At 50.5% G+C, this 23,171-nt stretch overlaps 1 protein-coding gene across 2 annotated transcripts; it reads left to right on the plus strand.

Annotated features, from left to right (window-relative positions):
- Window positions 1-5,268: 5,268 nt before the first annotated feature.
- LOC140396980 (VIP36-like protein) lies at window positions 5,269-21,861 on the plus strand. Of its 2 annotated transcripts, XM_072485983.1 has the most exons (9): window positions 5,269-5,434; window positions 6,529-6,650; window positions 8,530-8,647; window positions 9,670-9,752; window positions 11,986-12,018; window positions 12,851-13,012; window positions 13,763-13,877; window positions 15,272-15,388; window positions 18,300-21,861. In XM_072485983.1, exons 1-9 carry the CDS (start codon window positions 5,293-5,295, stop codon window positions 18,440-18,442), a joined length of 1,035 nt encoding a protein of 344 aa, XP_072342084.1. In that variant the 5' UTR covers window positions 5,269-5,292; the 3' UTR covers window positions 18,443-21,861. The 2 variants fall into 2 exon arrangements, with proteins under 2 accessions (XP_072342084.1, XP_072342085.1); XM_072485984.1 differs by lacking the exon at window positions 11,986-12,018.
- The last annotated feature ends 1,310 nt before the right edge of the window (window positions 21,862-23,171 follow it).

Raw genomic sequence — 23,171 nt, forward strand, 5'->3', positions numbered from 1 at the left:
GTGACATCGAAACAAACCTGTTGGACTTTAACCTGGTGTTGTAAGACTTCATACAATTAATCTATAAATGACTAAATATTTTTTTATACCTCGCTCTAAAATATTCGGCGTGCATTGAAAGTATTTACCAGTTAGTGAACAAGCCCAAATTCAAACTTGCGGCCCACTCACGAGCCTAGGTGGACCATCACTTGCAGTGATACCCATAGAAAAAGCCTGGAGGCAAAACCCTTCCACATTCAACTAAATGCACACACTATCCGATTAAATGTTTAGTCTTTAGCAACAGTGCATGGCTGAATTCATTGGTGAATCATTCTACTTTACTGATAAATGAAACGGTTACCCACCCCCCGCCCCAACCCGGATTGAAAATTTGGCAAATGAAAGGTGCCCTGCCGAGGAAAGAATAGAAAGAGTTTCATCGTAACAGACTGCAAGAAATGGTTCGTAGCTCTGTGGGCAGCACGGTAGCATAGTGGTTAGCACCGTTGCTTCACAGCTCCAGGGTCCCAGGTTCGATTCCCGGCTTGGGTCACTCTCTGTGTGGAGTCTGCACGTTCTCCCCGTGTTTTGCGTGGGTTTCCTCCGGGTGCTCCTGTTTCCTCCCACACATTCCAAAGATGTGCAGGTTAGCTGGATTGGCTACGCTAAATTGCCCTTAGTGTCCAAAAAAGGTTAAGTGGGGTTACGGGGATAGGGTGGAGGTGTGGGGATAGGGTGGAGGTATGGGCTTCAGTAGGGTGCTCTTTCCAAAAGCCAGTGCAGACTCGATGGGCCGAATGGCCTCCTGACTGTAAATTCTATGATTCTCTCCCCTTTTATTCATTTTAGCTGAATAAGGACAAATTGCTCCTCAAAAATAGAACTGGCCTACCTGTGGGATGAAGGAGGATCTTTAAGACGGATTAAACACAAACAACATTCCTGTTGTACCTTTTAGGATGTCCATACTACTTTACGGCTGATGAAATTTGCCTGGCAGGGTTCCAGTTTGCGTAGGACGTCCCCAACAAACAACAGAGGGGAATGTCTGGTCCTTGATTTTAACCAGCCAAAATTTCGTCTCCTCAGACACCTGCCTGTCAGTTACAAGCCAATCTATATAGTAAGGCATAACCCGAGGTTTAGCTAAATCCGTTCATGTGGTGCCTTTAATCTTGTAAAACACAGTATGGCGACGGAGAGGAGCTTTTCCAAACAGACACTGAGCCACGTGGGGAGATATGAGGACTGATGAGGTTTGGTCCTCTTTCGTACCTACTTGTTACCCCTTGTTACGTTATCAAAAAACACACTGTCAGTTTACACATGTACGCAGCTCAAATTCACACCCACCTCGCCCCCTCCACTGTTTCACAATTGCTAGGACTGCTTGTCGGACATCTAGCATAGAACCAGCTGAGATTTCCCCCAACTAAACGCTTGGAAAGACCAACAGCATTGTTGCCAGTTCGAACCCACCTCGAGAGTGGTCTCAAAAAGTGCTCTCAAAAAAATCTTCAGAGAAACAGTTTAAAATTGCCATCATTAAAAGTCGACTCATAATGCCCGTGCGTAACAAGATGTGTCTTTGACTGAGCACTCCGAAGAAACACTCTCTCGCCATCTTCAAAAACTCTTCAACTCAATTAGTGCCTTCTGACTCGACGACAGCTCTGTAATTCTGTCTAAAAATATTTAGCCAGACAACATTATTACAGTGCGGCAGACTGAAAACTGTCCGAAGGCTAACATTTAAATGGGGAAACAGAGGACTTGTTTCAACCAAGACGCAATGTTCCCCGTGGTTATCTAAAAGAAAGGAAATTAATTGAAGGGAAAATGTTCGTTGACCAATATGGTCAATAATTGAAGGGAAAAATTGGGATTTTCACCCCCCCCCCCCCCTCCCCCCCCTCTGGTTCAAGAACCGGCTCACCACCATCTTCCCGAAGGCAATTCAAGATGGGCAATAGATGCTGGGCCTAGCTAGTGACATCCACAACCCTATAAATGAATCAAGACAAGGAGAGACCAGCAGTGATGAAATCCTGTATGATTTCAGCGAATGCCGCTACTCCAGGTAATGATTTTTCTTAGATTACTGTAAAAGTCCAGCTGTATCTTATTTCTTGGCATATGTGAAGCGGTTTGATAGATCTAAGAAGACTTGGCACAGTAAAGCGCAGAAGGTAGCTTTATATGAAGCTTTATAAAGCATTAGTTAGGCCATATTTAGAATACTGTGAGCAATTTTGGGCCCCACACCTCAGGAAGGACATACTGGCACTGGAGCGGGTCCAGCAGAGATTCATACGGATGATCCCAGGAATGGTAGGCCTAACGTACGATGAACGTCTGAGGATCCTGGGATTATATTCATTGGAGTTTAGGAGGTTGAGGGGAGATCTAATAGAAACTTACAAGATAATGAATGGCTTAGATAGGGTGGACGTAGGGAAGTTGTTTCCATCAGCAGGGGAGACTAGGACCCGGGGGCACAGCCTTAAAATAAAAGGGAGTCACTTTAGAACAGAGATGAGGAGAAATTTCTTCAGCCAGAGAGTGGTGGGTCTGTGGAATTCATTGCCACAGAGGGCAGTGGAGGCCGGGACGTTGAGTGTCTTTAAGACAGAAGTTGATAAATTCTTGATTTCTCGAGGAATTAAGGGCTATGGAGAGCGGGTAAATGGAGTTGAAATCAGCCATGATTGAATGGTGGAGTGGACTCGATGGGCCAAATGGCCTTACTTCCGCTCCTATGTCTTATGATCTAAGGAGGCCACTTCGTCCATCATGCCCATCCTGGCTTAGTGAAAGTGCATTCCAATCAGCCCCACTCTTCTGTGCTCCTTTCATTTCCTCAATTTTCAACTTGCTTTTTTTTTAAGAGTTTCGTAGCACAGGGAAGCTCAGTAGCACAGTGGTTAGCACTGTTGCTTCACAGCACCAAGGTCCCAGGTTTGATTCCCGGCTTGGGTCACTGTCTGTGCGGAGTCTGCAGGTTCTCCCCGTGTCTGCGTGGGTTTCCGCCGGGTGCTCCGGTTTTCTCCCGAAAAGACGTGCTTGTTAGGTGAATTGGACATTCTGAATTCTCCCTCTGTGTACCCAAACAGGCGCCGGAATGTGGCGACGAGGGGCTTTTCACAGTAACTTCATTGCAGCGTTAATGTAAGCCGACTTGTGACACTGATTAAGATTATTATTATGGGAGGAAAAAAGAGTGCAGGCCAGGTCAGATTAAATTATAAAAGGTTTAGTAGTTCAAAAGCCAAAGGGAATGGGAAAAGTACAGAAACAAAATAAAATGTGTCGATGAGGTGTGAAATTAAGGAGCGACGCCATCTGAATTCAAAGTAAAGGGATTAAGAGAAGAAAACCTCACTGGCAATAAACATGTAACAAAATTGGGCATTATTCTGATCTAAAATACATTGCGATGTGGAGATGCTGGCATTGGACTGGGGTGAGCACAGTAAGAAGTCTTACAACACCAGGTTAAAGTCCAACAGGTTTGTTTGAAATCACAAGCTTTCGGAGCACTGCTCCTTCCTCAGGCGAATCAAGGTGAAAATATGTTGAGCGCAGTGTTGAGTCCGGAAGGCAGTGAAGTGCTCGGCCAAAAGAAGAATCGCTGGTCTTCGGGCTTGCGTTGAGCTTCACCTGAGCAGGCCAAGGACAGAAAGGTCAGAGTTGGAGTAAGGTGGAGCATTAAAGTGGCAAGCAACAGGGAGCCCGGAGGTCATGCTTGTGGTACTGACCCGGGATGTTCTGCAAAGTGCTAAACCAGTCTGCGTTTGATCTCCCAGGGTCTCCCATGAGTCAGCGGGAATGTTTGACCTCTTCAGGGATATTCTGAGGATGTCCCTAATGCTACTCCTGGGAGTTTCCAGCAACGACTGATGTTCCTAGTAGAACAGTTGCTTTGGGAGTCTGGTGTCAGGCATACGGTTGACCTGCCCGCCCAGTGGAGCTGGTTTTGAGTGCCTAGTGACTCGATGCTGGGCAAGTTGGCTTGGGAAAGGACATTGCTGTTGGTCCCTCTTTCTTGCCATTAGATTTGGAGGAATTTGCGAGGGCTTCGCTGGTGGGACTTCTCCAGCGCTTTGAGATGCTTGCTGTCGATTGTTCCAGTCCACAAAGCGTATGGGAATGGGAAATGACTACTCGCAGTAAACCACCTTTGTCACAGAGAAACCCAATAGCACAGGAGGCTATACGGCCCATCACTCTGGACCAAGCCTCCAAAAGAGCAACCCTACTCCCTTATCCCCGTGATAATCCACCTGCACATCTTTGGACTGTACGAGGAAACCAGAGCACCGGTAGGAAACCCACGCTGACACGGGGAGAACGTGCAAACTCCACACAGTCACCCAAGGCCAGAATCGAACCCGGGTCCCTGGGGCTGTGAGGCAGCAGTGCTGACCACTGTGCCACAGCAGCAGGAGGCCATTTGGCCCATCGTGACTGCACCACCTCTCCAAAACGAGCATCAGGCCTTTACCCCGTAACCTTGTGAGTGCTATCAATTCAATCATCTCACGCCCCCAAACGAACCTGGCTTCACACGGCCATCCTGGCAGTGCGTTTCCAGACCCTTGAACCACTCAACAGCACACAAGCTTCTCCCGGGTCACATTTGCCTCAGCTTGCAAATCTGTTGCCCTCTGGAGTTCTCGATCCTTGAACAAGCGGTGCCAGTCCCCCACCCACTCTGCCCAGTTCGCTACCCTCACAACGTTGAAGGTCTCCATTAAATCCAGGATCTAGCCTCATTCTTTTTTTTAAATTTAGAGTATCCAATTCATTTTTTTCCAATTAAGGGACAATTTAGCGCGGCCAAGCCACCTACCCTGCACATATTTGGGTTGTGGGGGTGAAACCCACGCAAACACAGGGAGAATGTGCGAACTCCACACGGACAGTGACCCAGAGCCGGGATCGAACATGGGACCTCGGCGCCGTGAGGCAGCAGAGCTAAACCACTGCGCCACCATGCTACCCCCCTCTCACCTCATTCTTAACAGATTGGGGGGGGGGGTGGGTCGTGTTTGGCTGCAGGAGCTCCAGTTTCTGCATACTGGAGATGGGTACCGCAGGTATGAAATGCACTGGCCAGCCTTAACTGACCATTGTCCGTGGGCATGTCCCGCGCCCGGGCCACAAATGTATCCACCGGGATTCCCGGGCGACATTCCAAAATGGAACGCGGCCCGGGCGGAGGAGTGATTGACGGCTGCGGCCAGCCAATAAAGGAAGAGGGAATCTGCCCCTACCCCTCCCCTCCCCTCCCGCGCGCACGCAACAATGGCGCCGCGGCGGCGCCGCTGCTGGTGTCTGCTGCTGCTGACCCTGCTCAGCCAGGGCCTGCCCCAGGGCCAGGGCCAGGCTGACTCGGGCACCGAGGAGTATCTGAAGCGCGAGCACAGCCTGATGAAACCCTACCAGGGTAAGGATCATTGCAATGCAAATAAAGTGCAATCCCCCCCCCCCACCTGGGGTGCTGCAAAGAAGCTCAGGGGTGTAGGGGTCGGTGAGGGACGAAGTGGAGTTATTGCAATGCACAGGTCCGGTGAGACAGATCTTGCTCAGACACCACGCTTCTACCGTGCAGGGTTCTTTCTGGTCGCCATATTCCTCAGTCTCTCTCCTGCAGAGAAGACTTGGTGCGATGGGAATGGGTGGGTGGGATGGGAATGGGGGGGGGTGGGTGGGATGGGAATGGGGGGGGGGTGGGTGGGATGGGAATGGGGGGGGGGTGGGTGGGATGGGAATGGGGGGGGGTGTGACCTAATCGAGATGCTTGGTCAGGCGTGGCACAGTGGTTAGCACTGCGCCCTCACGGCGCCAAGCACCCGGGTTCCATCCCGGCCCTGAGTCACCGTCCGTGTGGAGTTTGCACATTCTCCCCGTGTCTGCGTGGGGTCCCCCCCCCCACACCCCCCACAACCCAAAAGATGTACAGGGTAGGTGGGTTGGCCACGCTAAATTGCCCCTTAATTGGAAAAAAAAGATTTGGGTACTCTAAATTTATTTTTAAAAAACACAAATCAAATAGGGAATTCAGAAGAAATGTCTTCGCTTGGAGTGGGTGAAGCCCACTGTAAACTGAGGTTAATATTTGCCCAATCCTTTTCTTTCAAAATAAATTTAGCGTACCCAATTCATTTTTTCCAATTAAGGGGCAATTTAGCGTGGCCAATCCACCTACGCTGCACATCTTTGGGTTGTGGGGGCGAGACCCACGCAGACACGGGGGAGAATGTGCAAACTCCACACGGGCAGTGACCCGGGGCTGGGATCGAACCTGGGCCTCGATGCCGTGAGACAGCAGTGCTAGCCACTGCGCCACCGTGCTGCCCAATCCTAATTGCCCCTCGTGAAGGTGGTGGTGTGCCCCCTTCTCGAGCCGCCGCAGTCCATGTGGTGTAGGTACACCCACAGTGCTGTCAGGGAGGGAGCCTTGACCCAGCGACAGTGAAGGAATGGCCTTCTCCTCTGTGTTAGCTCCCTTCATTGCTAAGTGCTATTTGTCTTTTGCAGGTGTCGGAGCATCTGGTTCGGGGACTCACTGGGATCTTCTTGGAAATACAATGGTGACCTCCCATTTTATACGACTCACTCCCGACCTTCAGAGCAAACAGGGAGCGATCTGGAATCGTGTAGTAAGAGTTGATTTCTCACTTTGGATGATTTTATGTTAAGTCTTGAGCACGGGGAACGGGCTGCTTTCCGCACCAGTGTCCCCGTCAACAGGGCAGCTGCAGCACGGAAAGAGAAAATGCTGGGAAAACTCAGCAAGTCTGGCAGCATCTGTGGAGAGGGAAACAAGAGTCAACATTTCGAGTCCGATACAACTCTTTTGCAGAATCGGAGAGGATTCATGCTGTTGAAAAGGGAGGGGAGGAACAGGTGGAGCAAAATAGCTGAGATTAAATGACAAAGACGTCATGGAGCAGAAGACAAAGAATGTTTGAAAGCCTAAAGCTTGGGTCAAGGGTAATCTAGATGTTAATGGCAAAGTAAAGGTCAGCACTGTCTGAAAGCAAAATAGCAGAATGTGTTTTGGGCAAAAATAAAGGTTTAGTGCTGGCAGCCCAGTGGTGAGTACTGCTGCCTCACAGTGCCAGGGACCCGGGTTCAGTTCCCGCATTGGGTGACTGTGTGGAGTTTGCACCCCCGAATCTGCGTGGGTTTCCTCCGGGTGCTCCGGTTTCCTCCCACAGTCCAAAGATGTGCAGGTTAGGTGGATTGGCTGTGCTAAATTGCCCCATAGTAACCAAAGATGCAGGTTAGGGGGGGGGGGGGGGGGTTACAGGGATAGGGAGGGGTGGTGGGCCTGGGCAGAGTGTTCTTTCAGAGGGTCAGTGCAGACTCGATGGGCCGAATGGCCTATATTGATTCTACTCTGCCTGAAAGCAAAATCGTAAGAAAATACAGACTGGCACTTTGGGGGAGTAATGGACGAGGGACAAAATGGAGAACAGAGTTCATGGTTTGAAGTTGTTGAACTCAAATGTTAAATCCAGAGGGCTGTAAAGTGCCTGATCAGAAGATGAGATGTGGTTCTTCCAGCTTTCAATGGATCATTGTAGGCCTTTTACAACATGGATTACATACAAAGGAAAGCTCCCTCTACACCATCCCCAACAAACACTCCCAGGACAGGTACAGCACGGGGTTAGATACAGAGTAAAGCTCCCTCTACACTGTCCCCATCAAACACTCCCAGGGCAGGTACAGCACGGGGTTAGATACAGAGTAAAGCTCCCTCTACACTGTCCCCATCAAACACTCCCAGGACAGGTACAGCACGGGGTTAGATACAGAGTAAAGCTCCCTCTACACTGTCCCCATCAAACACTCCCAGGACAGGTACAGCACGGGGTTAGATACAGAGTAAAGCTCCCTCTACACTGTCCCCATCAAACACTCCCAGGACAGGTACAGCACAGGGTTAGATACAGAGTAAACCTCCCTCTACACTGTCCCCATCAAACACTCCCAGGACAGGTACAGCACGGGATTAGATACAGAGTAAAGCTCCCTCTACACTGTCCCCATCAAACACTCCCAGGACAGGTACAGCACGGGGTTAGATACAGAGTAAAGCTCCCTCTACACTGCCTCATCAAACACTCCCAGGACAGGTACAGCACGGGGTTAGATACAGAGTAAAGCTCCCTCTACACTGTCCCCATCAAACACTCCCAGGACAGGTACAGCACAGGGTTAGATACAGAGTAAAGCTCCCTCTACACTGTCCCCATCAAACACTCCCAGGACAGGTACAGCACAGGGTTAGATACAGAGTAAAGCTCCCTCTACACTGTCCCCATCAAACACTCACAGGACAGGTACAGCACGGGGTTAGATACAGAGTAAAGCTCCCATTCTTCCCAGGGACAGACCGAGGAATGAGATTCTGGAAGGTGTGTGCAGGCTTTCCACCAAAGCCATTTGCTGATGTATTTTACTTTTGCTGCAGTTCACCGTTTAATATCTCCAGAGATTAACCACATGATGCTTATTCTGTGCCTGCAGGCCTGTCTAATGCAAGACTGGGAGGTACAGGTCCACTTCAAAGTTCACGGCCAGGGGAAGAAAAATCTGAATGGTGACGGGTTTGCAATCTGGTACACCAAAAATCGAATGCAAGCAGGTACAATACGTGATCTGGAACCTGTTGAAGAAAAGTGGGCTGCTATCTGTACTTTGAATGCAAATTCACTGAGAGAGTGTTTCAAACTTATGACAGGAAAAAAATTGCATCCGATACCCTCACCCTCAATAGCTTAATGCAAAAGAGTGTGCGGGCTGGAAATGTGAAATGAAACTGTGCGTGAAATGCTCACCAGGACGGGCAGCATCTGTGGGGAGAGAAACCGAGTTTTAAAAATACACTTAGAGTACCCAATTCATTTTTCCCAATTAAGGGGCAATTCAGCGTGGCCAATCCACCTACCCTGCACATCTTTGGGCTGTGGGGGTGAGACACACGCAGACACGGGGAGAATGTGCAAACTCCACATGGACAGTGACCCAGGGCCGGTTTCGAACCCGGGTCCTCGGCGCTAAGAGGCAGCAGTGCTAACCACTGCACCGCCCGGGAGAGAAAGAATTACCGTTTCAAGTCAATGACCTATCAGCAGAATTGGGAACGGTTGGAGATCTAATCCGCTGCCTCACCACCCTCCTCCTCCAGCCTAGCAACCCTCCCGAGAAATCTCCGATTCCGACCTCTTGAGCACCCCCAATTTTGATCGCTCCGCCCCCTGCGGCCGTGCCTTCAGCTGCTCAGCTCTGGAATACCCTCTCTCTACACCTCTCCACCTTCGCTCTCTTTCGGAAAACCTTGGCCAACCCTTTGGTCACCTGACTGTGGGATCTCCTCATGCAGCTGGATGGTCATCCTTTGTTCTAGAACGGCCCCGTGAAGCATCTTGGGGCTGCCTTCTCAAGCGAAAGGCGCTGTATAAACATAAATTGTTGTCGCGGTGTGTCTGCTTGGGCAAGCTGCCAAAAGGCGACAGCCGCTTGTGTGAGTTGTTTTCTGCTGTTGATCGGTGCCTTTGGGAGAGGCGGCAATCATTTGGATGGAGGGAAAAGTGTGGGGGGAGGGGGAATGGTGTCAGCTCGGAGGTATTGCTTTGCCGTTTTCTGAAGATTTCCCCCCTTCTTCAGGGACAGTGTTCGGCAGCATCGATCCGTTTTCCGGATTGGGAATATTCGTGGATACGTATCCAAACGAGGAAAAACAGCAGGAGGTGAGTCCACAACCCAATAACATATTGCCCTCGAATAAATCGGCTCTGTTACAATGTTAAATAAACATCCCTCATCGGTGGTGGCTGATCGAAGTCAGAGTTAAGTGTTGGGAAACAACTAACATGTGGATTTATTTAAAAATCTACCTCACCGTTTTAATTCAAAGTCTTAGCAAAGAGCAGAGCACGTGGCTGGCAGCGTTGTTCCTTTCAGTTGACAGGTTGTGCCGTGGATTGTGGAATCCACCGAGCAGTCCTTGCATGTTCACTCTCCCGCCTGACATCGCTCGATGACCAATATCGGAATTTCTTTCTGGGTTGAAGAAAAATATCTGGGTGGCGCAGTGGTTAGCACTGCTGCCTCAAGGGCGCCGAGGACCCGGGTTCGATCCCGGCTCTGGGTCACTGTCCGTGTGGAGTTTGCACATTCTCCCCGTGTCTGCGTGGGTCTCACCCCCACAACCCAAAGATGTGCAGGGTAGGTGGATTGGGCCACGATAAATTGCCCCTTCATTGGAGGGGATAAAAGTCCACCTCTGACAGCCCGGCACTCCCTCAGTCCCATCTGGACTGTCACCGTGAGTCCCTCTGCTCTCAGTCCAGCGTAGGCCTTGAACTCGCATTCTTTAAATCCCCAATTGAGCACTGGAGCCAAGCTGACCCTGGACGGGGAGGAGGAAGAGGAAGGGATTTTTTTTGCAAGCTTGAAAACCGGAATGGGAGGTGGCAAATCTCCATTTCAAATACAGCACGGGAGTGTTATTGAGATTGTGAGAGACGAGGGAAGCCTTAATTGTGAGGGTCTGCTTCATGGCAAGGGTTAACCACTCTGCAAATCATGACTTATGAGGCTGAATGACCATGCGGTTGTCATACTATGGTGTCTGATGATCAAGATAGATCTCTGTGTTGAAGGGAAAAACTGTTTTCAACCGAATGCCAAATGCTGGGAAAATCCCGATGTAGAGGTTCTCTTCCTGTTTGCCACTGGTAATGGGATTGGATGACCCTTCATCACAAGATGAATGACAAAAGAACAAAGAAAAGTACAGCACAGGAACAGGCCCTTCGGCCCTCCAAGCCCGTGCCGACCATGCTGCCCGTCTAAACTAAAATCTTCTACACTTCGGGGGTCCGTATCCCCCTCTTCTCATCCTATTCATGTATTTGTCAAGATGCCCCTTAAACTCACTATCGTCCCTGCTTCCACCACCTCTTCCGGCAGCGAGTTCCAGGCACCCACTACCCTCTGTGTAAAAATCTTGCCTCGTACATCTCCTCTAAACCTTGCCCCTCGCGCCTTAAACCTTTGTCCCCGACTAATTGACCCCTCTACCCTGGGGAAAAGCCTCTGACCATCCACTCTGTCTATGACCCTCATAATTTTGTAGACCTCTATCAGGTCGCCCCTCAACCTCCGTCGTTCCAGTGAGAACAAACCAAGTTTATTCAACCTCTCTTCATAGCTAATGCCCTCCATACCAGGCAACATCCTGGTAAATCTCTTCCGCACCCTCTCTAAAGCCTCCACATCCTTCTGGTAGTGTGGAGACCAGAATTGAACACTGTACTCCAAGTGTGGCCTAACTAAGGTTCGATACAGCTGCAACATGACTTGCCAATTCTTATACTCAATGCCCCGGCCAATCAAGGCAAGCATGCCGTATGCCTTCTTGACTACCTTCTCCACCTGTGTTGCCCCTTTCAGTGACCTGTGGACCTGTACACCTAGATCTCTCTGACTGTCAATACTCTTGAAGGTTCTACCATTCACTGTATACATTGTTCCTGACCAGGTCTGGACAGGGTGCTCCAGGTGGGGACTAACCAGAACTCTATTCGATCAATCCTGATCCTGTTGTACCAAAGGAATTCTACCCCGATCAGATCTCACATCTGTGGCAAAATTGGAAAGGCGCTCATTAGAATAAAATGCTAAAGATCCTTCCATGCCCCGAGTCATGTGTTCCCGTCGTCCGGGTTATTTATTGCAGGTTAGTTCCGTTAGGGAGAAGCCTCACCGGGGTAATCCAAACCTCAGGCTAGCGTAAGGGGCAGTGTAGTCTCTGAGCTGTGAAATAAGTCCACATGTTTGTTCAGTGTTGTAAGCAGAGGGTCATTGCCAGTGGCGGGAAATGCATGTCAGTTGAATGATTGAAAGCAATGATGAGCTATTGAACTGCCTGTTTTATCTCGTTGCTACTGTTTGGCATTGTTTCCGGGGATGTGGCAGACTAAGAAGAGGAGATATTCGTCTACTAACCAGGTAGCCCTTGTGTTCCCATCTCCATGCTCCATTGGCATGTCTGGCTTTCATCCTTCCCTATTTGCGTTATCGTTCCGCGGCGTTTCGCATTCATTCCCTATCTCATTCTTCCTTGAGCGGGCAAACCGATATAGTTTGCAGTGTCTAGACTTTGTGTTTCGTTTTGTGGTTTGGCGTTATCTTTTATTGCCTCTTGTCACCTGCTGTCTTGGGAGGACTCTTCGAGCCCACTGTACTGAGGGAATCCCCACTTATGTCCCCCCCCCCCGGAGTTTATAAAGTCAGAGGATCGCTTTGACAAAGGGGCAGATTGTTCGGTGCCCCGTGGGGGTGGGGGAGGGTTAGAGTTTGAAGGCTCGAGGGTTAAGCGGTCGGCTTACGACATGGCCACTCGGTTGGAAGGGAGTGGGGTGGGACGTGGAGAGGATGTTTCCACTGGGAAGAGAGACTGGAACCCGAGGACACAATCTCAGACTGAAGGGACGATCCTTTAAAACAGAGATGAGGAGGAATCTCTTCAGCCAGAGGACGGTGAATCTGTGGAACTCTTTGCCGCAGAAGGCTGTGGAGGCCAAACCACCGAGTGTCTTTAGGACAGAGATAGATAGGCTCTTGATTAATAAGGGGGTCAGGGGTTATGGGGAGAAGGCAGGAGAATGGGGATGAGAAAATATCAGCCATGATCGAATGGCGGAGCAGACTCGAAGGGCCGAGTGGCCTAATTCTGCTCCTATGTCTCATGGACTTGCTATTGGGTTTTGGGTTTGAAGGATGTTTATGGGCACATTGAACTCTTGTGTGTTCGCGTACTAATGTTTTTTTTGCCGGGCAGCGGATTTTCCCGTACATCTCAGCGATGGTGAACAACGGGAGCCTTTCGTACGATCACTCCCGAGATGGGCGGCCCACGGCCATTGGAGGGTGCACCGCCCTGGTGCGGAATCTCGACCACGACACCTTCGTGGTAACCCGCTACCTGAAACGGAGGCTGACGGTGAGTGCTCGCGGTGAGCAAACCTTTCGGATCTCACAAAGCGCGCGTGTTGCCCAACCCGACCCTGTTGTGGGCTATGGCCATGGCACGTGCCTCGTTCAGGCCCCCATGATTCAAGTGAGCTAGATGTTGTCCTCGCCCAATAGGAGGCCGGATGACCCTACTGCAGCTCTTAATTCTGCTGTTCTCACGGCCACTCTGAACCCTTGCCGCAAAAGAGACGACCCTCTCCTGTACACTTCCAAAATATTTATTTATTTATTTTTAATATAAATTTACAGTACCCAAGTAATTTTTTCCAATTAAGGAGCAATTTAGCGTGGCCAATCTTTGGGTTGTGGGGGCGAAACCCACGCAGACACGGGGAGAATGTGCAAACTCCACATGGACGGTGACCTGGGGCTGGAATCGAACCTTGGACCTTGGCGCCATGAGGCAGCAGTGCTAACAACTTAAATGTTGTTGACTTGACCTCCCGGCACTTCACTGACAGGGCAGTTGGTTAGCTCTGTCCTGTCCTGGAGTTGGGCCAACCGTATCTCAATTGGTGGCGTCCTGGCCGCACTCTTTCCCTGCTCGTGCGCAGTTGCGATGCTGGGTGCACGTAACTAATTGAACAGGTTTCTGGGCCCGGTTTTGTCTTAAGAGCTGCCTTGTCATTGAGAGGCCTTCGCTGGTCAGCCTGTTGGCAAGGGCAGGGGCACAGAGGGAACTTTCAAAGAGAGCTGATGAACGTCTGCCCTTTTTCAGGTCATGATCAATATCGAAGGAAAGAACGAATGGAAGGACTGCATCGATCTTCCGGGAGTCAGGCTGCCTTTGGGTTATTACTTCGGGGTCTCTTCAGCCACTGGAGACCTGACGGGTATGTTGCCTTCCAACGTTTGTAGGACCTTCCACTGTGTGGGCTTGCCAGGAAAGTGCCCGAGAAAGGGGCAAATAAAAGAACCTGCTTTTCATGATTCAGGATCTCCCAACGCGCATTAAGGCCAATCAATTAAGTTCCATTGTCGTAAGTGTGGCAGCCAATTACTACGCAAGGAGCACTCACTCTTAGCGATATGACGATCAGATCGTTTGTCATGTGGATTGGGGAATAGGACAGGACATCGGGGAGAATTTGCCCGCTCTTCGACATAGCGCCGAGGGCTCTTGTATGTCTATCTGAGTAAATGGGGCTTTGGTTTAATGTCAGTCACCGACAATGCAGCGCTCCCTCAGTACCGCACTCGGGAGTGTCAGCCTGGAGTGGCACTTTGACCCATGACGTCCTGAGTCAGGCCACAGTGCTGCCCACCAAGACACCTCTACCCATTTGGGAGTTGGGTCGATGGTCGGGTCGGTGTCAGTGAGGGATGAGATCATTCAGCCTGTGTTACATTGTTTGCCCTGAAGTGAGTCCAGCGGTGACTTGGCCGTTGTGACTAATCAGCGAGGACCATCTGGCCCCTTGGGAATAGCCTCATGCCTCGAAGGGATACGTGAATTTCCACTCCTGTTTATTCCTGTTGCAAACTGCATACAAGGTGTTTCCTTCAGCATCAGATGGTCTGATTGGAATATAAATACTGTGAATACAAGGGCAGGTCAGAGGCTGGGAATTCGGTGGCAAGTAACTCACCTTTTGACTCCCCAAAGCCTGTCCACCACCTATAATACACGAGTCAGATGTGGGATGAAATACTCTTCACTTGTCTGGATGAGTCCAGTTTCAATCGCATTCAAAGCTCCACGTCATCCAGGACAAAGCAGTCCAGTTTATTCACACCCCATCGACCGCCTGAAACATTCACTCCCCCCACCACCGACGCACAGTGGCAGCCGTGTGTACGATCTACAAGATGCACTGCAGCAACTCGCCAAGGCTCCTTCGGCAACATTCCAAACCCACGGCCTCTACCATCTAGAAGGACAAGAGCAGCAGATACCTGGGAACCCCACCACCTGGAGGTTCCCCTCCAAGTCACTCACCACCCCGACTTGGAAATATATCGGCCGTTCCTTCACTGTCGCGGGGTCAAAATCCTGGAACTCCCTCCGACAGCACAGTGGATGTACCACTGCCACCTTCAAGGGGCAATTAGGGCTGGGCAATAAACGCTGGTCCCGGCCAGCGATGCCCATGACCCAAATTGAAGAATAAAAAATATTGCTGTATCTTTTGCCTTCTGTTATGGTAGCTCAGCTTTTCCCAGATGAAGCATACTTTCAGAGGGAGCGGACGGGAGCATTGAATCTTCGTTGTTCCTTTCCCTGTAGATAATCACGACATTGTATCAGTAAAGGTCTACCAACTGACAGTGGAAAGAACGCCCGAGGAGGAGGAAGAAGAAGTAGTGCTGGTTCCCAGTGTGGATAACCTCCGCCTACAAGACGGTAAGGGAAATCGCCCCAGAGTTGAACCTGCTCCCTATGCCCCCTTCAGGATGGCGCGCTCCAGATCATTTTGATCTCTCCCACCGCTTCTTTTGCCAATTATCCTGCAACGAGGTTTCGAACGGAAAACGCTGGAAATGCTCAGTGTCTCTTGCAGCGGATTGTGTGGAGAGAGGAGCTGAGCTAATGTGTCCTCTCTGCGATCTCTTCGTTTGATCAAAGAGTACCTGTTTGTACGAGACTCTGCTGGACGTTCTCCAAATTCGGTTGCTTCACCTCGCCCCCATGAGCAGAGAACCATTTTGACCTCGGGCACAGTGCACAAGAGTTGAATCAAAGTGCCTGTCCCGCGTCACTTTTTGGACACGTCAGCCACTTAAGGGTTGGGTCAGTTCTGTAGACGGGTTGGTGAATTTGGGACTGATCTCCTTGGGGGTTGGGGAGATTTGATCAAAGCGTTCAAAAGTCATGAGGCGTTCTGGACAGAGTGGATGGGGAGCAAATGTTCCCGCGGGTGGGAAGGTGGAGAACCAGAGGGGGACTGGTTAGATGGTTGACTAAAGAAGCGATGGCGATGTGAGGAAAATGTTTTCCTCACAGCGACTGGAATGTACTGCCCGAGAGATTGGTGGAGGGAGATTCAGTCGAGGCGTCCAAAAGGGAATGGGATCATTCCCTGAAAAAGAGGAAAGTGCGGGGTTCCGGGGAGAAGGCAGCGGAGCGAGGTAAACAGCTCCTTTGGAGAGTCAGTGTCGACATTGGTGGCCACCTCCTGTGCTGTAACCACTCTGGGTCAGGGATATTGCTGGGCAGTAAAGGAGCCATGATCTATCTACTTCACCATCCACCATCCGGATCGTCGCATTATATACCATATAGTGAATATGGTACAGAAGCAGGCCACTTGGCCCATCGAGTCCATGCTGGCTCTCTGTATAGTCAGTCCCGCTCTCCCACTCTATTCCCCGTAGTTCTCCCGAGTTAACCTCCCTCGGGTGCCCGTCCGATTTCCCTTTGAAATCATTCCCCATCCGCGTTTCGACCACCCTCCTGGGCAGTGACTTCCAGCTCAGTCCCAGTGTAGTAGACCACGAGAGAGACTTCGGGGGTCCTCCGCTGCAGAGGGATCTGGGTAGAAAGCTAGCATGCAGGTACAGCAGATAATAAAGAAAGGGAATGAGGCCGCACGCCACCGAGGTCCCAGGTTCGATCCTGGCCCTGGGCCACTGTCCGTGTGGAGTTTGCACATTCTCCCCGCGTCTGCGTGGGTCTGACCCCCCCCCACAACCCAAAGATGCGCAGGGTAGGTGAATTGGACAAGCAAAATTGCCCCTTCGTGGAAAAAAATGAATTGGGTAAATTTATTAAAAAATAAAATGGAATGGAATGTTGGCATTTATAGCTAAAGGAATCGAGTATAAAGGTAAGGAAGAGTTGTTGCAACTGTACAAGGTATTGGTGAGACTACCCCTGGAGTATTGAGCACAGTTTTGGTCCCCTTATTTGAGGAAAGATGTAGTGACATTGGAGGCAGTTCAGAGGGGGCTCATAGGTTGATTCCAGAGATGAGGGGTTTGTCGTCTGAAGAGAGATTGAACCGTTTAGGCCGATACTCTTTCACATTTAGAAGAATGAGGGGAGATCGAATTGAGGTAGACAAGATGGTTAAAAAGCATGGATAAAGTAGACGTGGAGCGGATGCTCCTCTTGTGGGGAATTGGAGATCGAGAGGTCTTAGGATAAGAGGTGGCAAATTTAAAACCGAGTTGAGGAGAAACTACTTCTCCCAAAGGGTTGTGAATCTGTGGAATTCGCTCCCCAGAGTGTGGTGCATGCTGGGACAGTGAGTAAATTTAAGGAGGAGTTAGACTAGATTTTTAATTGGTAATGGGTTGAAGGGTTGTGGACAACGGGCAGGACGGTGGAGTTGAGGCCAGGATGGGATCAGACGTCAGAATGGCGGAGTAGACTCGACGGGCCCAATGGCCTCATTCTGCCCTTATATCTCAAGCTTATGAAGTAGGCCTTAAAACGATGATGGATTCAGAAGGTCATCAACTTGACCTTTATTTACAGCAGGTTCAGCTTGCGTTGTGGAGTAAGATCGTCGCTGAGGAGCCGGACAGGGTGTGTGTGTAACTGGAATGCTCTCAGCTGAGCTGTCACTCAGGTTCACGAGAGATAGAAAATGGCTGTCTTTTGACAAATATAAATACAGATTTAACATGCAGTCAAGGTAGAGAGAGTGGGGGGGGGGTGCTAAACACACATTGGGATTTACTTGGTAAAGGTGGCCCATCCAATTACATTCTATACGGTGGAAATGCAGGAACCAGGATTGATTTTCAGCCGGAAGATTGATATTCCGGTAAACGTCAAATGAAGAGGTGCACTATTTATTTTCTTTGCGAATCCCTTCAGCAATTTTTAAAAAAAAATTCGTCCATGGGCGTCGCAGGCTGTGCCAGCATTTATTGCCTATCCTTAATTGCCCTTGGGGGGCAGTTAAAAGTCAACCACATTGCTGTGGGGTCTGGAGTCACGTGTAGGCCAGACCGGGTAAGGACGGCAGATTTCCTTCCCCTAAAGGACATTAGCGACCCAGATGGGTTTTTTGCGACGATCGGCAACGGTTTCATGGTCATCGTTAAGATTTTTAATTCCAGATTTTTATTGAATTCAAATTTCACCATCGACAGTAGCGGGATTTGAACCCGGGGGGGGGGGGGGGGGAATACGAGGCCATTGGGGGGGGATTGAACACATCGCTCTTTAAGGGGAAAAGAAGGCAATGGCAGGGTATGGCTCTGATGTCCGTCAGCTCTCCCCATGTGGCCCTCGGCAGGATGGGCCAGGGTTTTGTTTGCAGTCGCCGTTTGCTGACTTTTTTGTTTCTTTCCATTCCGAGCAGACGATCTGGATTACGAGCCGATGAGCGGCGTGACGTTGTTCTTCGTCGTTTTCTTCTCGCTCGTGGGCCTGATGGTGCTGGCCGTGGTCGCGATCATCGCCTTCCAGAAATGGCAGGAGCAAAGCCGCAAGCGCTTTTACTGAGGCCCGGCTGGCAGGGTGGCACGTCAACGATCGGCAGGGTAGGGGGGAGGGGGGGGGGGGGGGGCAGAATGTGGGGCGACGGGCACAGCGCGGGTTTATTTTCCTCTCATCGCCTCTCTCCCTGGGCTCATCGGCACTGTGCGGTTCTTCAATCTTCATTTCCAACCACACCGAAGGCGGAAAATTGTATCTCGCTTATCGGGACCGAATTCCCTTCTAACTCTGAGCTGACGCGGTCGATGTGCCAACTCTGCCCCAGTCTCGCTCCGCGACAGTCAAACAATCTTGCGCGCATTCCTCAATACAGACACGACGGCCATTGCGGAGTTCGATTCAGATTGCTTTGCGAGCAGACTTTCCCAACGAACGAACGGGACTGTTGCCAGCTGTCAGAAGTCTCTCGACGGCAGTGGGGGGGAATCAAAACGAGCAAGTGACTGGTGACTGGTCCCCTGAGTTCAATATAAATTGCGATGATCGATGTTGCCGTTTTCTGGAGCGTGTGGGTCTCTTTTTCAGCTGCATTTGTCTTGTCAGGATGTTTACACTTTTTACGTTCACGAATTTGAAGTAGGCACAGAGGGAACTTGGGCATTGTGGCTTATTTCTGAATGAGAGCCCAATTTCAATTCCCCTTTTGGAGAGCACTGGGATTTAACGTCCCTCAGTCTGCTTCGAGACGACAGTCACTTGCCGGCGAACAGCTGCTTTATGCTTGGCCGGCTGTCTCCTGAGAACCTTCCCCGCACTCGAAAAGGCGAGGCTGCTGTCCTGACGCATGGGCACTGGGCATCGGGTTCATGTCGAGTTGTCGGTTGGGTGGGGGGGGGCAAGGTTAGGCCCCCTCCCTCCTCCCGGCGCAGGGTTCAGCGCCTTGAACCTATCCCGTTTCTAGCCCATCCCTCCCATCTTGTCTGGGCAGTGGGCGATTGCCACTTTGACGGCTGTTGCTGAAAGCTGGGCATATGGGCCCAATCCGGTCTCACCAGTCTGCAGTGGTATGTTGAGTATGTGGTGTGAAGGGGTCTAACTATGGACTGCGTACCCTTTTTGTGAAACGGTAAGTGACCTGGATAAGGGGCCGAAAGAAGAGACTAGTCTCATCATGTCAGCTGCTCAGCATCTGGCCCTCATTTTGCCCGCACTTGGGTCTTTGCAGACCATACACCTCAGTATTGCCCCATGATTGAGACAAACTGTGGTATTCAAAACTATTTCATGGTATTTTTTTTCCCTACTTCCCTTCTTCCCCCCGTGTTAACGTAATGGTTATCACAGCGTCAGCACTGCTGCCTCACGGCTCCAGGGTCCCAGGTTCAATTCCAGCCTTGGGTCACTGACTGCGTGGAGTTTGCACGTTCTCCCCGTGTCTGCGTGGGTTTCCTCCCACAGTCCAAAGGTGTGCGGTTAGATGGATTGGCCATGCTAAATTGCCCCTTAGTTTCCAAAAGGGTAGGTGGGGTTATGGGGATAAGCTTAAGTAGGGTTCTCTTTCCAAGAGCCGGTGCAGACTCAATGGGCCGAATGGCCTCTTTCTGTACTGTACATTCTATAATCTATGATTTCACCCCCCCCCCTGCCCCGAGTGACCTTAAAGGAGGTTGCCAGCCCCATGAACTTACCAGAATGGAGTGAAGAGTTCCAGGGGATCAGAACTTGCATTTATATCACGCCTTTTACAACCTCAGGACGTCCCAAGGCACTTTACAGGCATTGAAATGGTTTAAGGGGAGTCACTTGTCATGGAGATGGGGCAGCTAGTTTGCACATGGCATCTCCCTCAAACAGCTTTGTGATAACATGCCCTTTTCATTTTGGGTCAAGGCATTGTGTGTTCATGCCGTGCCATCCCCTGGGGGACATACACAACTGGGTGGGCATCTGATCCCCATGGATAAAGCCTGGATCCTCAGACTCGCTGTCACACCGGGAAGCCACCCCAAATGTACTTCAAGGTGCAAGTCTCCAGCCAAAACGCCAGATGGGTTATGAGCAAGAGGGAACATGCTCACACACACTCGCAGAGTGCCCTGCTCGAGGGAGTCTGGAGCTGGCAATATGGAGTCCGTTACCGGTGGCGACGGGCAACCACTAGGGTGGGCATCGCAGGAGGTGACAAATTTAAATCACCCAGCCGCACTTTAAAATGCGTTGGTGTTCCTCGTTAAGTTAACCCAGTGAGGGCGGCACGGTGGCGCAAGTGGTTAGTACTGTTGCCTCACGGCGCCGAGGTCCCAGGTTCGATCCTGGCTCTGGGTCACTGTCCGTGGGGAGTTTGCACATTCTCCCCGTCTCTGCGTGGGTTTCACCCCCACAACCCAAAGATGTGCTGGGTAGGTGGATTGGCCGCGCTAAATTGCCCCTTAATTGGGAAAAAAATGAATGGGGTACTCTAAATTACAAAAAAAGTTAATCCAGTGACGGAGCGCAGTGGTTAGCACTGCTGCCTCACGGCGCTGAGGACCCGGGTTCGATCCCGGCCCCAGGTCACTGTCCGTGTGGAGTTTGCACATTCTCCCCCGTGTCTGCGTGGGTCTCACTCCCCACACAACCCAAAAAAGATGCGCAGGGTAGGTGGGTTGGCCACGCTAAATTCCCCTCGTAATTGGGGGGGGGGGGGGAATAATTGGGTACTCTAAATTTATTTTTTGAAACGTTAAACCACTTGGTAGGAATATAGCTTTGCAGAAGTTGAAGCCAGAGGTTTGCTGGGCTCAAACTAAAAGCAACGGGGAGATTGTGGTTTTGGTGACAGACAGTGGGCAAGATCCCTCGAAGACTCACGATAAAACAGCTCAAGTTACCACTTGCAGGGTGTGACGTTAATCCCATCCATGGTGTCTCTCGTCAGTTGCCGAGTGTAAGGTTTCAGGTTTTCGATTGGCACCGGCCCCGGAGAAGAGACCGAACAAGCGGTTGCCATAGCGCCACCCTGCCTTCAGAACAAGTCGGGCAAAAAAAAAAAAATAACAGAAGTGGGAAAGGTTTTCTTGCCCTTTCAGTGTCGGCTCAAGCGACATTGACTGAAGTGGGCCCGGAATGAGCAAATGTCAGCACTGAAGTGTTTATAACGACTGCACTGTTTTTGTTCAGTCTTTGGGTTGGAAAGTGTTTCTCTCAAGTGAAGTGGTCAGGTGTGAGTAGTGGGAAACAGACTGCACTGATCCCACTTAAATGACGCACACACCGGATTGGGAGAGATTCGCACAACACCGACAGACATTTCTTTTTAAACTTGTTCAGGATCGTCCTTTTTTGTTTTGAAAAGAAAAAAAACAGACGGATGACCAATCTCGACGGGCTGGAAAATCAATGACTGACTGCTCTCATTGGCCAACCTTGTGTGTTACCAGACTACTGTTTCTTCGATGCTACTGTTTATGTATAATTAAATAAAATCCACAGAAATTTATAGCTAAGCCTGTTTTGCTCGGCTCATTAGCTGCTTCGCATAACTTTGCAGTGACCCAAGGTAAGGGATGTTGCTGCTGGTGATATAAATCATTGTTTGAAGTACGCGGGCTTCACATCAAACACTCCCAGGACAGGTACAGCACGGGGTTAGATACAGAGTAAAACTCCCTCTACACTGTCCCCATCAAACATTCCCAGGACAGGTACAGCACTGGGTTACATACAGAGTAAAGCTCCCTTTACACTGTCTCCATCAAACACTCCCAGGACAGGTACAGCACGGGGTTAGATACAGAGTAAAGCTCCCTCTACACTGTCCCCATCAAACACTCCCAGGCCAGGTACAGCACGGGGTTAGATACAGAGTAAAGCTCCCGCTACACTGTCCCCATCAATCACTCCCAGGACAGGTACAGCACGGGGTTAGATACAGAGTAAAGCTCCCTCGACACTGTCCCCATCAAACACTCCCAGGACAGGTACAGCACGGGGTTAGATACAGAGTAAAGCTCCCTCTACACTGTCCCCATCAAACACTCCCAGCACAGGTATAGCACGGGGTTAGATACAGAGTAAAGCTCCCTCTACACTGTCCCCATCAAACACTCCCAGGACAGGTACAGCACGGGGTTAGATACAGAGTAAAGCTCCCTCTACACTGTCCCCATCAAACACTCCCAGGACAGGTACAGCACGGGGTTAGATACAGAGTAAAGCTCCCGCTACACTGTCCCCATCAATCACTCCCAGGACAGGTACAGCACAGGGTTAGATACAGAGTAAAGCTCCCTCGACACTGTCCCCATCAAACACTCCCAGGACAGGTACAGCACGGGGTTAGATACAGAGTAAAGCTCCCTCTACACTGTCCCCATCAAACACTCCCAGCACAGGTACAGCACGGGGTTAGATACAGAGTAAAGCTCCCTCTACACTGTCCCCATCAAACACTCCCAGGACAGGTACAGCACGGGGTTAGATACAGAGTAAAGCTCCCTCGACACTGTCCCCATCAAACACTCCCAGGACAGGTACAGCACGGGGTTAGATACAGAGTAAAGCTCACTCTACACTGTCCCCATCAAACACTCCCAGGACAGACACAGCACGGGTTAGATACAGAGTAAAGCTCCCTCTGCACTGTCCCCATCAAACACTCCCAGGACTGGTACAGCACAGGATCAGATGCAGAGTGAAGCTCCCTCTAAAGTATCCCAATCAAAGACTCCCAGGGCTTGTACAGCATGGGGTAGACATGGAGTAAAGCTCCTTCTACACTGTCCCCAGGTTAGGTGGATTGGCCATGCTAAATTGC

The sequence above is a fragment of the Scyliorhinus torazame genome, chromosome 20, assembly GCF_047496885.1.
Source record: "Scyliorhinus torazame isolate Kashiwa2021f chromosome 20, sScyTor2.1, whole genome shotgun sequence".
Classification (NCBI taxonomy): domain Eukaryota; kingdom Metazoa; phylum Chordata; class Chondrichthyes; order Carcharhiniformes; family Scyliorhinidae; genus Scyliorhinus; species Scyliorhinus torazame.

What these genes read in the sequence shown, in the direction of transcription:
- LOC140396980 (XM_072485983.1), top strand. Translation starts at nt 5,293, where the DNA reads ATGGCGCCGCGGCGGCGCCGCTGCTGGTGTCTGCTGCTGCTGACCCTG. An exon ending in CCTGATGAAACCCTACCAGG is followed by an intron (nt 5,435 to 6,528) that starts GTAAGGATCATT and finishes TGTCTTTTGCAG; the next exon opens with GTGTCGGAGCATCTGGTTCG. An exon ending in AGCCACTGGAGACCTGACGG is followed by an intron (nt 13,878 to 15,271) that starts GTATGTTGCCTT and finishes CTTTCCCTGTAG; the next exon opens with ATAATCACGACATTGTATCA.